This window comes from Somniosus microcephalus, chromosome 6 (genome assembly GCF_052327205.1).
Source record: "Somniosus microcephalus isolate GS21.2 chromosome 6, FLI_Smic_1.0, whole genome shotgun sequence".
NCBI classification, from domain to species: domain Eukaryota; kingdom Metazoa; phylum Chordata; class Chondrichthyes; order Squaliformes; family Somniosidae; genus Somniosus; species Somniosus microcephalus.
In genome coordinates, this window is record NC_140992.1 from 39,549,128 (window position 1) to 39,566,182 (window position 17,055).

General features: G+C 40.6%; 1 protein-coding gene across 9 annotated transcripts in view; it reads left to right on the top strand.

The window, feature by feature from the left end:
* Positions 1-13,720, top strand: part of tnk2b (tyrosine kinase, non-receptor, 2b) — a 135,502-nt gene extending 121,782 nt beyond the window's left edge. For 7 of the 9 annotated variants that reach the window (XM_085990070.1, XM_085990068.1, XM_085990065.1 and 4 more), the window contains 3 exons: positions 4,727-4,822; positions 8,549-8,676; positions 9,287-13,720. In XM_085990070.1, coding sequence (XP_085846196.1) covers positions 4,727-4,822; positions 8,549-8,676; positions 9,287-9,293 — 231 coding nt within the window. In that variant the 3' untranslated portion in view covers positions 9,294-13,720. Of the gene's footprint in view, positions 1-4,726; positions 4,823-8,326; positions 8,389-8,548; positions 8,677-9,286 lie in introns of those variants that run through there. The other 2 variants (XM_085990072.1, XM_085990071.1) reach the window with 2 other exon arrangements.
* Positions 13,721-17,055: the final 3,335 nt, after the last annotated feature.

The window sequence follows — 17,055 nt, forward strand, 5'->3', positions numbered from 1 at the left end:
AAAGAGTCAGCACAGGCACGCCGGCCTAGGCGTGACGGTCCAAATGGCCTCCTTCTGTACTGTAAGCTTCTGTGATTTGGTGTTATATATATGTCGGGCACCAGTTAATGGCAAGTGACACGTATTTACAGTGAAAGGGTTATTTCTGTAAATTGTTACTGGTTCAGCAAGTTTGTGTGAACATTAGCTGATCATTAGTGCTGAGATGTGAATTAAAACAACTTTTTTTCTGCAATGGCGCTGCTAGAGTCTGATTAGTGTAATTAAAAAGTAATTACTGTCTGAATTATAAGGCCGTGTATGGTAGTGTTATAATTGGACATTGATTGTATTATGATGCGTGATGTTGATAAAGGGCAGTTGAGCTCAATTGAGAACATGTTGATATGTTTTTTAATAAGACGGGAACTGTGCACATGTTTCACTTTTGTATTTTTTATTGACTTCAGATGTGGATCTTAATGTACTTGCAAAATTAAGAGAAAGCTGAAACTGATGTCATCCAAGTTTGATAATGATTTTCTCTCATGCAACCTAAATTCAGATTAGGAAAACATGCAGTGCACACATCGTTCATTATTGTCTAACTGATTAAAAGCTCTGATCAACAAACTGCTATTTTTGTTGGTATCCGGCTAGTGTAACACCGGTGCAGATACACAATGAATCATAGCAATTCTCAGTCAGGCCAAACTAGTACAGTACTTGGCATTAAAGAGTGACACTGTTTCTCCCCCTCCTCTCGCTGGAACTCAGCATCTATAATTCTGACCCGCTCATACTTTTCTCTGGAGCAATCTATACCGTGTAATGTTCTGCGCGATTCTCGCACTGAGGGGACATGACTAAGAGCTATGAACTCCTCACTTGCGCTTCCATACTGGTGCTATCCGCAGAGATCAGTCAACTTTGCCTCGCTTCACTTCAGCTGAGTTCCCCGTGTGGATCCATAACCAAGAAATATAATAGTTGATTACACCTTAACCAGGTGTGAACTACTCACTGGGCACTTACTTCTACTCAAAATAGCCACACGCTGTAAGCGGCGACTTTGTGATTAACAGCAATGGGAATGGAAATAGGTTTGTGGTATTGGCAAGACTTACCTGGTTGTCTGATTTAAACATGGGCGGTGTAAGTGGTGGGGACCATAATAATAAAATATCTGTTAAAAAATAAAGCAGGAGAGCTGAAACATAGAAACATATTAAATTGCCTGTATAGCAACATACAAAGCACGTAGCGTAAGAAATAAAACAAATGAGTTAAAAGCACAAAATCAGCTTAAAGGGTATGATGTAGTAGGCATTAGAGAGATCTGGCTACAAGCTGGCCATGATTGGGAGATACATATTACAGGCGATAGGATCTTTGGAAAGGATTGGGAAAGTAGGAGGAGTAGCAATTACAGCAATGGAAAGAAAGACGTCAGTAAAGGTGACCAGGCAGTGGATACAGTAAGGGTAAAACTAAGGAACAGTAAAGGATGCAAGACTCTGATGGGACTTGTCTACAGACCTCTTGGCAACAGTGATGTAGTGGGGCAATGTATAAATATTGAGATCAGAGAAGCATGTAGCAGAAACAACATGGTTATAATGGAAGATTTTAATTTTCACATAGACTGGGAGAAGCAGAATAGCTCAAGTAGTAAAGGCAATGAATTTCTAGAGGAAATGTCTTGCGAATAGTGACCGTAATATGATTGAATTTGATACTAGGTTTGAGAGGGAGAAACGAGAATTACAAACCAAGGTTTTAAATTTAAGTACAGCAAACTTTGAAGGGATGTGAATGAATTTACCACAGTAAACTGGGCTGAGTTGTTAATGGGTAAACCCACAGACAAACAGTGGGAAGTATTCAAAAATGTTTTTGATACAATACAGATCTAGTACATACCCCTAAAAGGCAGAAACTCCAATTATGCAGTTCAGCAACCATAGCCAAAAAAGGAGGCAAGAGTCAGTATCAAGTTAAAAGAAATGGCTTAAACAAATGCAAGGAAATCTAGCAGACTAGGAGAGCTATAAAAAGCAACAGAGGGATAAATAGAAAGTAATAAGAGGTGCAAAAATGAAAAAAAACTTGCAAGGGATATCAAATCTAACAGTAAAAGTTTTAATAAATATTTTAAGAGAAAGAGAGTGGTAAAGGGGGATGCGGGCCCTTTAAAAACAGATGTAGGTGATATATGGGTAATAAGGGAATGGCAGACATTAAATTAATACTTTGTATCCGCTGTTACAGTGGAGGAAGAGAACAAAATACCAGCGGTACAAGGGAAACTAACAAGCCAAAGGGGGGAACTTAACTGGATTTAATATAAATTTTTAAAAATGGAGAAAATAATGGGACTTAAGATAGAGTTCTGATCCTGTCCTTACCCAACAGCCATACAAACACATTTTCTGGTAGGGGTTTCTATAGAGTTATGACTGGGGAGAGAATAGTATTTAAGAAAATCTTAGTTGAGGCCCTTTAAGGACAGATTGCTGAGCATGTATAATAGATACCGATTGAGAGCTCGTAAGCACAGACTAAACAAATGCAGCCCTAAATGAATTAGCAACAACAACAACTTGTATTTATATAGCGCCTTTAACAAGACAATATGAATTGAAATAAGTAAGAAAATTAGACCCTGCAAAGCATTTAAAAAGGAAGATAACAGAAGCCACTGGAAAAGTACAGGAACTTTTAGAAAATGTAAAAGAAGCAATGAACATAGCTGCAGGTACTAAGCATAACAGCAAAAATTTCTTCCAGTATCATAATAGTAAGAAAGTTATTGAAGAAGAAATTATATCCCGTAACAATGCATGAACAGTTGAAACTGTGGATGTAAGTAGTTAATGTACCAAATAATTCCTTCCTGGAAGTAATCACTGTAAAAGCCACTAATAGCATGCAGCTGTAACAATCCTGAGGGCCTGGGCTGTAGGAGAATAGAGTGGTTGCTCCTTCCACTGCGGAAGAAGGGGTGGGTGGAGAAGGCAAAACCCAGAAGGTTCTGGGGGAAGAGAGTTATGAAAGGTGAGGTGCTGTTGCATTTGCTGATGAGTTTTATCTTTATCACTGCTTATTATTAAGTGCACTTTGTTCTATACATATAATTATGTTTGGAACTTTATCTGAATATTCACACAACCCATCATAGGAGGTAAACAATGATTCCGACATGATTGGAATGAAGGAGCTAGATAGTCTATTTGTAATCCCTTAATTGCTATCCTAACCGAGATCAGCTGGTTCAGCCCAGCCAAGGGATTGCTGCCTTGACACCTTCGCATATTTACTGTTAAAAGGTTCTGTTCTATAGATGAAAAAAGTTGGATTTTTCAGAGAATTAGATTTAAGACTTTACTGCAGGTGCAACTTGCATTTGTGTTCCAGTAAACTTTCTATGCATTTCACCTATTCTACCTGTACAGCAGCTAGGCTGGGTGGTTATTTTGCAGTACGATCAGAGTTGAGTAATAGGAATCTGCAGCTAGATATGTCTCAACACATTTCCACTTGTTCTCCACTGGGGGAGACAGAATATGGTGGCTATTTCAGTCAGTGCTGCATTGAACTTAATTTTCCCAGGTGGGAAATTTTTCTTGGTCCTTTTTTTTAATGTCCAAACCTACAGGACATACTGTAATTGATATGGAGCCTGTGCAGTAAATTCAAATTATATGTAATCTACATTCCACCACTAGATGGAGCACTTACCTGTGGCTCTCCTGTGGCTGTCATTCAGCATGTGGTGTTACAGTACCAAAAGTGTAAAATACTTAAACATGGTGATACTGTCCTCTATGGATAGAGTTCATGTACCATTTGTCACCTAATAATTCTGCAATTTGGAGAGCACTGCCTGAATCACCACAGAACTATATCCCATTAGATAATTGCTTATATAACTGAGGTATATCTATCTTGTGTAACAGAAATGGACGGCGTGTTTTCCGAGCATTCTGACCGTGGGTGAAAATAGTTACAGAAGCCCAGCAAAGGAATTGTTAAAATAATGGTAGGGCTGTGGTACTTGTATACATTAATAAATAGTGCCCAGCTGGCTAGGTTTGATCCATGCTCCTCCTTACTCACAATCAAGAGTCTGACATAATTTGCAGCTTCATTCAGTATATCAAAGTCTGGATCCGAATGAACTAAAGGTACAGGTAGAACTCATTGACTCCAGATTGCATTAGGGCCACCTGTAATTTATTTCTGTAGTATATACTGTACTGTAAGTTGCATATTACGTGCAGATAGATAACCTGTATAAATGTGCCCAGTTTACAGAGATTTAGCAGTTCATACAAATCTGTAGAAGGTGCACAGCTCCCAGCAGTAGCTTACACTATTCATACCAGTCTTGAACATTACTAACAAGTAAGGATGCTTAATAAACCATTGGTGGGAGTTGTGAATGTTATTTATACCACATGTAATATTTTAGTTATTAAAATAATTACGAAAGAGACTATAAAATGCAACAGATCTAGGCGGAATAAAGTTACTTTCGTTGAAGGTGGAATAGTTCCCAATGTTGTGAGCAATTAAAAATGACATTGTACCATCACTACAGGCACGGTATACGTGGTGTAAACATTGACGCTTTCTGTTGGACTGTTCCACAAGAGACACACTGGTTTTCACGGAGGTAGTCCCATTTACACCAGAGAGGTGGTGTGGTAATAAATCAGACGTTCAGAAATGTTTCTATGTTCAGGTTCAGGAGAATGTTCATGGCGTTACGATGGAGGAATGTCAGACCGCGCTTCAGAACCACACCTGGAATGTTCAAAAAGCCGTACAGTACCTCAAGGTAACCGTGAGCTCGGATCCATCCTTTACCTCAATCGCACCAACCTTAAATGAGAACAGTGCTGTGGAGGCACTGAAAAATAAGAGAAATTTTAGCTTTTAGCTGTCAGAAAGTACTGCGCCGAAAGCCCATCATTTGAGGGGTTTTGGCAGCAAAGGACCCTCTTGGGTAATGTATGTGGTAGTCCCACCGTTGCACAGTTCTCACTGGGTTGAGTGGCGATCAAACGCCTTCCTACTCCTGCATGTCAATCCCTGCGCCAGTGCTACTAATAAGTCAAGTACTTGCTGGGACACCAACCAGGCCTGAACTTTTTAATTGTATTGAACCCCTGAAAAAAGGACTCCCCTAAATGTAGATGGTCTTGCTTTACCAGTCGGTTGACGTAATGTGGCGGGTTTCCCACAGGCTTCATCTGCACTGAGAAGGTTCGAGTTTGTCCCCTTGGACAGTAGAATTCTAAATACATTTTAACATATTAGGTATTGAGTAATATTGTAGATTAAACTACCTCCTGTTGCTCTTCCCCAAGAGTGACATTCCTCTTTAATTCTTCGAAGAGTGAGTTACTATTTCTGGTTACTTCATATTCTATACTTCAGTGCGTACATTTATTTTCTGATATCGGCTCTTGCTATGCATCAGGAAACCAGGGCAAGTTTGGAAAGCTACAAAAAACTTCCAGCAGTCAAAGGGTTAATGCTGCAGGTGTAGGGCCTGGTTGGCCCTGCTCACTTGGGAATAGTTTGTAATCACTGATGGAGACAGTAGAAAGACTCTTGTTCAAACTCTTGCAGTGCCAGTGCCCTCGGTGTCGCAACTAATGGAGCTTCCTCTCTAGAGATTATGGAGATGAGGAACTGGACTTGTTAAAATAAGAGCACATAGTCTGTGTTTAAAATCCAACTTGAGCCATACTGGACCAGTATTCAGCCATGTTCGCAGTCACGCACAGATTTGTACAAGCTGAGCTATCCCTGTGGGGGTGTGTTTTACTTAATCTGCTGACCGTGGTTTGACAGCAGTTAAAGTTTCAGGCTGCATTGTGTAATGATAACTTGTAATCAAGTCACACATCCATGAATGAGCAGGAGCACAGATCAAGGCATCTGGCCAAGTACAGCTCAACCCAGCTTCCTTTTGTTACAAGCACTTCCTAAAAAAGGACAAAACTCACCCTCACACTTTTGAAGGTTGAAAACCATCATCACGCCATTCAGCAAAGTAGTTTTATATGGCTTCACATGGTCACGTAGGTTCTGTTTTCTGATTTAACTTGTTCTGTCAATAGTTATGTTGAGCCATGGCTGACTTTGGTTTGAAAATGTAACTGACCTTAGTGTATTACACTTTAAAAAGTAAACACCATTACATACATAAGTAGGAGCAGGAGTAGGCCATACGGCCCCTCGGGCCTGCTCCGCCATTCAATAGGATCATGGCTGATCCGAACTTAGACACACGTCCACTTCCCTGCCCACTCCCCGTAACCCCTAATTCCCTGTCTATCTCTGTTTTAAATGTATTTAATGTCGCAGCTTCCACAGCTCTCTGAGGTAGCAAATTCCATAGATTTACTACCCTCTGAGTGAAGAAGTTTCTCCTCATCTCAGTTTTGAAAGGGCAGCCCCTTATTCTAAGATTATGCCCCCTAGTTCTAGTCTCACCCATCAGTGGAAACATCCTCACCGCATCCACCCGATCAAGCCCCCTCACAATCTTATATGTTTCGATAAGATCGCCTCTCATTCTTCTGAATTCCAATGAGTAGAGGCCCAACCTACTCAACCTTTCCTCATAAGTCAACCCCCTCATCTCCAGAATCAACCGAGTGAACCTCCTCTGAACTGCCTCGAGAGCAAGTATATCTTTTCTTAAATATGGAAACCAAAACTGTAGGCAGTATTCCAGGTGTGGCCTCACCAGTACCCTGTATAACTGCAGCAAGACTTCCCTGCTTTTATACTCCATCTCCCTTGCAATAAAAGCCAAGATTCCATTGGCCTTCCTGATCACCTGCTGCACCTGCATACTAACCTTCTGTGTTTCATGCACCAGGACCCCCAGATCCCTTTGTACTGTAGCACTTTCTCTCCATTTAGATAATAACTTGCTCTTTGATTTTTTCTGCCAAAGTGCATAACCTCACACTTTCCAACATTATATTCCACCTGCCAAATTTTTGCCCACTCACTTAGCCTGTCTATGTCCTTTTGCAGGTTTTTTATGTCCTCCTCACTCATTGCTTTCCCTCCCATCTTTGTATCGTTGGCAAACTTGGATACGTTGCAATCAGTCCCTTCCTCAAAATCGCTAATATACTGTAGATTGTAAAGAGTTGGGGTCCCAGCACTGACCCCTGCGGAACACCACTAGCTACTGATTGCCAACCCGAGAATGAACCATTTATTCCAACTCTCTGTTTTCTGTTAGATAGCCAATCTTCCACCCATGCCAGTATATTGCCCCCAATCCCATGATTTTTTATCTTGTGCAGTAATCTTTTGTGTGGCACCTTGTCAAATGCCTTTTGGAAGTCCAAATACACCACATCCACTGGTTCCCCTTTATCCACCCTGTTTGTTACGTCCTCAAAGAATTCGAGCAAATTTGTCAAACATGACTTCCCCTTCGTAAAACCATGCTGACTCTGTCCGATTAAATTATGCTTATCCAAATGTCCTGTTACTGCTTCCTTAATAATGGACTCCAACATTTTACGAACCACAGATGTTAGGCTAACTGGTCTATAGTTTCCAGCCTTTTGTCTGCCTCCCTTTTTAAATAAGCATGGCAAAAAATCACAAACTACAAACAATGGGGATGAGGATGAGATTAGAATATAATGCAGCAGTTACCTTTTTCCACCCCAAGGGCAGGAACACAGTTTACATGGTGTAATCAATTTCAATGGTGTAATCAATTTTGCTTCTAACGTTTCTCCGATGTTGACAGCTGTGCTATTACAAAGCCGCTTCAATGTCCAATCTTTGTAAAGTAGAAATTATTCAAATTAAAGATATGAGAGCTCTGGTGATGTGGAGCACCACAGAGCGCAATGTACAATCTAGTAACTGGGGAGACCACTCTGGAAAATGACTGGGTGAATCCGTGTGAATGTCAAAATTCTCATCCTCTTTTCTGTTGTTTCTTCTTCCCGCTATATTATCTCCCCTTCCTGCCTAGATGTTTTGCTTTTACTGGGAGACTTGCCTTAACTAAAGAACTGATAAAGCCTAGTGCACTGATTGTAGAGAGCTCTGTGATGGTTATAATCCACAAAACTGTGGTGGTGATTAACTGACAATAATGCAAAGATATGGTGGAGTCAGGGAAAGGTGCCAGACAGGTACCGGAGCATTCAACCCACGTTGCAAATCTTGAATAGTTTATTCCTACTAGCCCAACTCTGCATTTGTGTTCTTGTCATGAGCTGCTCCGACTATTATTTGAGGTGGTTCGGTTTTGCTGTTATATGATGTTGTTTCTGTCCCTGGTATTCAGAGCTGCTTCAGATGCTTACACAGTGATGGTACCTGATTGAGTACGATACAAGTCTTCTTGATGTAAGTAGATTTTGTCTCGTGACCAGTGGAGGGGTATTATAGTTACTTGTATGCAAAGGAAGGCTGAGTTGTTCACCTCCCGCTCTGAGCCCATGCGATCTAAAATGATCTGTGACTATGTGAGGTCTAACTGCTGCATCTCGCATTGTTTTCCTGTTAGGTTGAGCAGCTGTTTTGTCTGGGGTTGAAGACGAGAAGTGAATGTCAGAAGATTCTGGAAATGTTCGACTGGAATCTGGAATTAGCCAGTTGCCACCTGCTAGACACTTACAGTACCGCTCGACACAGGTACGTGGTACTGACATAGCGCTTCTTTGGATTTCTCCTGTTCCGGTTATTGATGTGAAGAGATAAGGAAGGAGATGTAAACTGTGTTCCTGCCCTTGGGGTGGAAAAAGGAAACTGCTGCATTATATTCTAATCTCATCCTCATCCCCATTGTTTGTAGTTTGTGATTTTTTTGCCATGCTAATGTGAGCTATCAAAGATACTTCTGCCATGTGTGCTGCAACATACTGTTCATTATACAAAATGAACATGAATGAATTGGCTTACACACCCCTGATGCAGCAGTCAGGGGTTCTCTGCCCACAGTGCCATTTCTGGGGGATGGGATGTAATACTATGACTAGTGAGCAAATGTCCCCAATAAACTTCCTGTGTCACCCAAGGCTATGGTTCTCCACACTTTGGCAGAACTGCAGTTACACAGATTATTAATGCTTATTTAGCTGCATTTTCTGTTATAAAGGCAGTCTTATAATGAGAAGGTGTCAGAACCTTTAAATGGAACACCAATTTAACGTGTGTGATGCCTACACCACCCAGAACCATAAAAGAGGACCAAAGGCTCAAGCTACACAAGCAGCCATACTAACCATTTGTTGTTGACCTACAGGCGATGACCAGCTTCTCCGGAGAGGAAGGAACGCGAGACGAACTGGATTATTGCCCCAGCATCTTTCTTACCTTGCTGGGATGGCGGAATATTCTACCCATGTACTTCGGACAGAATTTTCCAGAGCAATTTTCTTGAAGCAAAGGATATCAAATGACTCACTAACTCACCCTCGCACTGCTTGTGCATTGCGGTGCTACTGGGAGGAGCGAGTCAGCTTCTGAAATAACAGTATTCTTCAAAAGCAACAGGTTATTTGTTTTGTTCTTGGTGAAAATATTTGTAATTTTGTGGCATACTGTAATCCAACAGCCTGCTGTATATAAGTATATATATATAAAAATAAATATATTATAATATAAATTTTATTTGACAATTTGTTGATAGTAGATTGCAGTTGTGTTTATATTTTGCATTGAATTTGTCATATTGGATGTTCTAATAATTATTTAATTTGTTTTCCTAAAAGACAGTTGAATGGTTCAGTTTAACGTTCTGGATTTCATATCAAGGTAAAGTTTATCCATTTTAGATTTGTACAGAAGATGCAGACTTTTAAAAGCCATCGGCACTAGTTTACTGAAAGAGAGCTTGCATTAAGCTAGTCACGCTAAATCTGTCAAAGTATTTCTCTTCCTCAGTATTACAGTACACTTAATTGTCTATTCTTCCTTGCTGCAGTTCTGGCCAAACCTGTAAATTGGAACAATGGATTTATGACCACAGATAGACTTAATTACAGTAGAGTTCAGGGGTTGGTCACTATCCCCATGAGTAAGAGCGCAGGTCCCTCAATTTTTGAAATCGTTACTTCAAGTCCCAGGGTTCTTGATACCTGTAAATTCTCAGCCTAAGTTCAAATGAGTTTTATTAGTTCACTAGGTGGAGCTGGTGCTTCCTAATAGTAGGACAAGTAATGACGAGTCAAAGACAGAACTGATGGGACTAGTTTTACCTCAGTAGAAACACCCTTTCTACAATCCAGTCACAGATATACAAGTGAAAACTGGCAGTGATTGTGAAGAAGTCTGTACTGTACTGCCCCACAGGCTCAAGATTATGATGTGGCAACAGAGCCTTGGAGAACATTGGGGAGCATAGATTAAATTTAGGTGGTGATCGATTTTATCTGTGTTGCAAATAAAGAAGGGGGAGATGATAAATTCAGTTTATTATGAATAAACAGAGTAACTGGGTTAGGAGGGAAACTTAGCTCAAGATGACAAACATTTATTTGAGAAAATCAGATCCATATGTATTCTTTTCATAGGCACAGTACCCCTCTTGTGGTGTTGCTTAGGCACTCCAATATAATTCAGATAAAATATGCGTAACACTGAGCGACATTTCTCAAGACTCCTCTCTGAGTGTAATGGCTTTCAAGTTTATCAAATCAGGTACCCGTCCTTCCACACAGATTAAGTGGTTCGATGCAAATAGTTTATAATTATATTAGTTATTAAAGGGCACTGTTTGCAATCTCAGTTTTCTATTTGACCCTGAACTGAGCTTCCGACCCCATATCCTCTCCATCAAAAGCCCACCTACTTCCACCTTCTAAAAAATCGCCTGTCTGCTGCTAAAACTCTTATCCATGCCTTTGTCCTCTCCAGATTCGACTATTTCAATGCTCTCCTGGCCGGCTTTCCATCCTCCACCCTCTATAAACTCCTGTATCCTATCCTGCACCAAGTCTCATTCACCCATCCCCCCTGTGCTTACTGACCTATATTGGCTTCCAGTCTCCCTCCCCGAACAGCTGCCTTTCAAAGGATTCCTTTCACCTATTAGGCTTGCAATACTCCCTCACTGCCCTGCTCTGCCCTTGGTTTAAATTCAGCCCAAAACTGAAAAAATAGTATAGTACCACAAAATCCAGATTGCAGTTAGTGCTGCAGCAAAAACTGTCTTGGCTGCCCGTATAAATGTCAACAGACAGCTGTTCCGGTAACAAAGGATGATCCACAGTTTCCCCAATGTTTAAATTTGATACCAGTCCAGCATTACAAAGGTGCATGTTGTGGGTGCAGTTTAGCTGTGGGCTATATACTTAGGACCTTCATGCACCCTTCTGAAACCATAAGAACTAGTTAATTTAGCTCGTGGATCTGCTCACAGGTTCCTGTTTTTAAACATCATTCGGTAGGGAATTAGATGGGCCAGTCTCAGATTTTTCAAGGTCTACTATTGTCTGGCTAACTCCACCCACAATGGACCAGAGACAAACTTTTGTTGAGGTTCTATTCCAAAACCCAGCTCCATCCTCAGGTAGGAGGGTGGAAGAGCCAAAGTTTTCATCCTGTTATATCTTGACCTTTAGCTGGGAGAGCAGATAGACTAGCCGCAGATTTCTGCCCAGATTCTCAACCCAATCTAACTCCACACTCGGGTGATAAGAGGTGCATTCCCTGCAAGTATGAATAAACCTATATCATAGTTCATGTATTGACAATGTGAGGCTAGCCATGTAGAGTCTGTTAGAAATGGGGATTCAAACTGTGGACTGTGAGGCATTCTATTCTTCCTGAGAACTGCAGTAACATTTCTGCATCAGAATCAAAACTAGAACAAGATTGCAGCCTTTAATTTATTCTAAGATAATGTTGATTAAAATATGTTCTACAGTTCTGCACATTTCGGTGATTCTACTTCATAAAAGCTGCCATTAACAACTTGCAGCAAGTTATTCTCGTAACTATTCTGTGAAAGAAAAACTGCATTTTTAAAGTGGGAAAGGGTCTTGCTTTGTTCAAAGGGTTACTACATCAGGACAAAGCATGGCTGAAGAAGCAATATTTGATTCATTTACTAAATAATCTTCAATTGTATAGGGGTGATTCAATGGTCCTGGCAAGGTGCCATGACCAAAGGCAGTGTGGATCATAGAATCGGGGCGAGACATCACGCAGTCACCCCTTGTAATGTTTCCCTGCTTCTCCTGCCACCCGTTTCCCCCTTGGTGGTTCCTGCCATTGTACTTCTGGCTACACCCAGGAGGTCAGGGCAGGACTGTCTTGATCGCTAACCTTTTCTGTCACAACTACAAGTGTTGTTGTGTAAGCGACTAACTATCCACCCCAGATGAAACGGTCTTCTGCACAGCACAGTGCCTGGCTGAGAACTTTTAAAAAAATGAATCAAGTTGACCAAGCTTGTTTGTATTCTGAGATTCAAGTTTTTGGCTGACTGTCAGCACACTGATGCTGGAGCTACTAAAATGCCTTCCTCTCCAACCAGATTAAAACTTCTTACCAACAGTGTAGGTAGTGTGATTGAGCACATGCACTTCAATGTGTTTTACTCATCTTCCCCCATTAAGCTGGACCTGACAATACCCAACAGAAGTGGTGCTAGAGAATGACAGCGTCGGTCAGCTCTGGGCCTTAAACCTGCCACCCGAGTGTCGTGGTCAGAAGAGCGCTATGTAAGTTTGAAAATGGCCTATGTAAGTGAATCAAAGAGACACTGCTACTGTAATGAACAACTCAGAGTGTTTTAAAGCCATCAAAATAGCAATGATAAGATTTAATAACATCGTGTACAGACATTTTGTTGGTGCCGGGGATTTCTGAGAAACTGAACGCTGCACATTTGTATAAAGTTTATTTTTCAATCTGTTTTGTAGAAGTTTGGTTGTTGCATGTCTTGTACTCAGCATTGCTTGGATTGCAACATTGTCAGAATGCTACATTTGAGAAAAAAATGGTAGTGTTAACTCAGGTCTTGTTGGATCCTTGCAAAACAAAAAAAATATTTAAGTTGTGTATACTGAAACCTGAGGTAATTTCCTCTGTAATATAAGAGCTGTTTGGATGTTTTCCTCTGAATTCCTTAAATATTTGTAAAGACTATACATGCATTTCTATTAGTGATCGACTAGGTCTGTACAATTTCACTGTAGTATCCGTCAACGTGAAGCTAAGGCTCACAATTAAAAAGGGGCAGTAGTGCATTGCTGCTGTGTTTCTCCGATTTCACTTTCTCTTTGGATTGCATTTTTCACAGGTCTATGTGTTTGAAGAGCATTTTCTGGATAAGAAGAGTACAATTGGCCATTATGGATCTGATACCGATACCCCCAGACACCAGTAATAAATATAATCCCGTACCAATACCTATAACATTGGCATAGATGTACAGAATTTTCCTTGTATAGGTACTGGTGCTTCATTAGTAAAAATGACAACGGTACCAGCATGCCTTTCCCCCTGCCCAATATTGGTAATGGAATATCAGCCATATCTGGAACCACACTGGTATATGTGCAGGGAAGTGAAGGAAATCATTTACAGCTGCTGAACAAAGCAGATTCATTTGCTTTAGCCAGTCCAAGGAGAATCTATCATATGGTGTGAAACACAGTAGCATGTTGAAAGCATTGTATAAATTGTGTTTTATTCATAAAATAAAACTACATTTATTTCTGAAATAAAATGATATGGGTTCATTTTTTATTTATATTAAAATATATTTTTTTCAACATATTTTCTGTGCAATTCTGTGAGAAAGGAAGTTGGCACTGCATTTATAAAATTACAGGTATTCGAAGTATTGAGCATTAGTTCAGGTGTGTTCCAGCTGATTTTATATGGAGCATATCTGCAGCAACCACAGAATTCTAATCAGTATTTATAGTATATATGTCCTTCAGGTAAGATGTTAAACCGAGATTCTGTTGTCTTGTTCCAGTGGCTCAGGTGGATCTGCTTGGATGCCAGTTACCAGTGGTGTCCACAGGAATTGTTGTTAAAGCCATTGCTATTTACCATTTTCATAAATGATCTTGATATGGGTGTTGGAGGAGTGGTCTGCAAGTTTGCGGACGATACAGAAATTTGTTCAAACGTTAGGCCTATGGAGGAGAACAGATTATCGGGAGAGACCCCCAGAGTTAATATAAAAAGACCGGAGGTATTTTAAGCTAAATGTTTAATTTATTATCTAATGTCACTCTATTATTTAAGAAGGGTGGAAGAGACCCAGGAAATTATAGACCTGTTAGTTTAACGTCAGTTGTGAGGAAGTTACTATAATTTGTTATTAGGGTCAGAGTGACGCAGCACTTTGACAAATATGAACCGATCAGAGAGAACCAGCATGGATTAGTAAAGGGTACGTCATGTCTAACTAATCTAGTTGAATTTTTTGAGGAGGTCACTAACGTAGGAGATAAGGGAGTGTCTATGGATATTATTTATATGGACTTCCAGAAGGCACTCGATAAGGTTCCAAATGAAAGTGCATGGAATTGGAGGCAATCTATTGATATGGTTAGTGAATTGGCTGGGAGGTAGGAGACAGAGTCGGGATAATATGTATACGCTCCAATTGGCAGGATGTGACTACTGATGAACCCCAGGAATCTGTACTGGGCCTCAGCTTTTCACTATATTTATCAACAAATTAGTTGAAGGAATAGAGAGCCGTATATCCAAGTTACAGCACTGTTAGGCAGTAACTAATGTAAATGGGAGCAGAACATTGTAAAGGGACATTGATAGCTTAAGTGAGTGGGCAAATGGAGTTCAGTGTCGGGAAGTGTGAGTCATCCACTTTGAACCCAAGAAAGAAAGATCAGTATATTTTCTAAGTGGCGAGAAGCTAGGAACTGTGGAAGTGCAGAGAGATTTAGGAGCTCTGTTGAGCATTGAAACATCCCAAGCCTCCCAGTCTGTCTTTCTTGCCTTTCTCTCAGCGGACCATCTTACATTTGCACCTGTGTTTGTTTTTCTATTTTTTCCTTGTAGTCACAGAAAGTGGGGGAGCAGCATGTCTCTTACTTCTCTCCTAACCAGAGGTCAGGCAGCAGGCCTGCCAATTAAACCAGCTTCCACCCCATCCAAGAATGGACTCTGATCCAACTACTCTGGCCTCTGCTGACCTGAAATGAATGGGGTCGTCCCAACAATATTAGGTGTGGATATTTGCCAGGATGGATCTCTGAGACGAGATAACAGCCTTCCTATTGTGCCAGAACATAAGGAATGCAGTTTCAATGGTTTTGGCACCTCTGGCTTGAGTACACAACCTTTTTTAAATTTGGAATATGTTTTTCACTGTTACATTTCTGGGCCATTTGACTTTGTTCCAGATTCTGTTGTACCAGGTTAAACAGATCTGTCATTTGATGGAGAAGTCCAATAGTGTAATATGAGTGTGAGAGAAAGCAAGGACACAAGATAAACATACCTGTAAAAATGTGTATAAAAACACCTAGAAATTGCTTTCTCCTTGGTGAGTTAATGTAAAGTAAGGCTGTTATGTTTTTACATCCTGCTGCTGATCTGTGTCCTCAAATTTTTACTTTCTGATTTTGGGGTAGTGGGCTCAACATTATTGTTGCACCAAAAGGACACTGAAAAGTGTTGGCAGTGTGAAAACCATGCAATTTGTTTCCCCCATTCGTTGGGCATTCCATAGAAAAATCAAAGGATTTTTCTGTGACGTGCCCAAGGAGGGGTAATCCACAGAAGAATCTACTGAAATTGTATATTTAAAAACTAATTGGTGGTGGACCAACCTCAGTGCCATGAGATACCACTTAGTATCACTGGTATTAGCACTTTGGAAGTTCCGTAACCAGGGAGGTACATCATTCTTTACTCTTGAAAGGAAAAATCAACACATTCTTATTGATTCATAACTCTGGGGGCAGGGTATCCAATGGTCTTGGTGATTTTTTTTGGATACATTTTTGCTATTATGTTTAAGCAACAAATGGCCTTTAAATTTCCCGTATGTACAATGCGATCTCTTCTCCAGCACCAGTTAAAATTTCAGTACGCTAACAGAAATGTGTGCTGAACATTAGTTAAAAAGGATGCAGTAAATACAAGCTGAGACCATGAAAGAAAGAAAGACTTGCATTTATATAGCGCCTTTCATGACCACCGGATGTCTCAAAACACTTTACAGCCAATGAAGTACTTTTGGAGTGCAGTCACTGTTGTAATGTGGGAAATGCAGCAGCCAATTTGCACACAGCAAGGTCCCACAAACAGCAATGTGATAATGGCCAGATAATCTGTTTTTTGATATGCTGATTGAGGGATGTTGATTGACACCGGAGATAACTCCCCTGCTCTTCTTCGAAATAGTGCCTTGGGATCTTTTACGTCCACCTGAGAGAGCAGACGGTAGGGATTGCGGATGCATTGGTGGTCATTTTCCAAAACTCCCCGGATTCAGGAAAGGTCCCAGCAGATTGGAAAACTGCTAATGTAACGCCCTTATTTAAAAAGGGAGGTAGACAAAAGGCTGGAAACTATAGACCAGTTAGCCTAACATCTGTGGTTGGTAAAATGTTGGAGTCCATTATTAAGGAAGCAGTAGCAGGACATTTGGATAAGCATAATTTAATCGGACAGAGTCAGCATGGTTTTATGAAGGGGAAGTCATGTTTGACAAATTTGCTCGAATTCTTTGAGGACATAACAAACAGGGTGGATAAAGGGGAACCAGTGGATGTGGTGTACTTGGACTTCCAAAAGGCATTTGACAAGGTGCCACACAAAAGATTACTGCACAAGATAAAAAATCACGGGATTGGGGGTAATATACTGGCATGGGTGGAAGATTGGCTATCTAACAGAAAACAGAGAGTTGGGATAAATGGTTCATTCTCGGGTTGGCAATCAGTAACTAGTGGTGTTCCGCAGGGGTCAGTGCTGGGACCCTAACTCTTTACAATCTATATTAACGATTTGGAGGAGAGGACCAAGTGCAACATATCCAAGTTTGCCGACGATACAAAGATGGGAGGGAAAGCA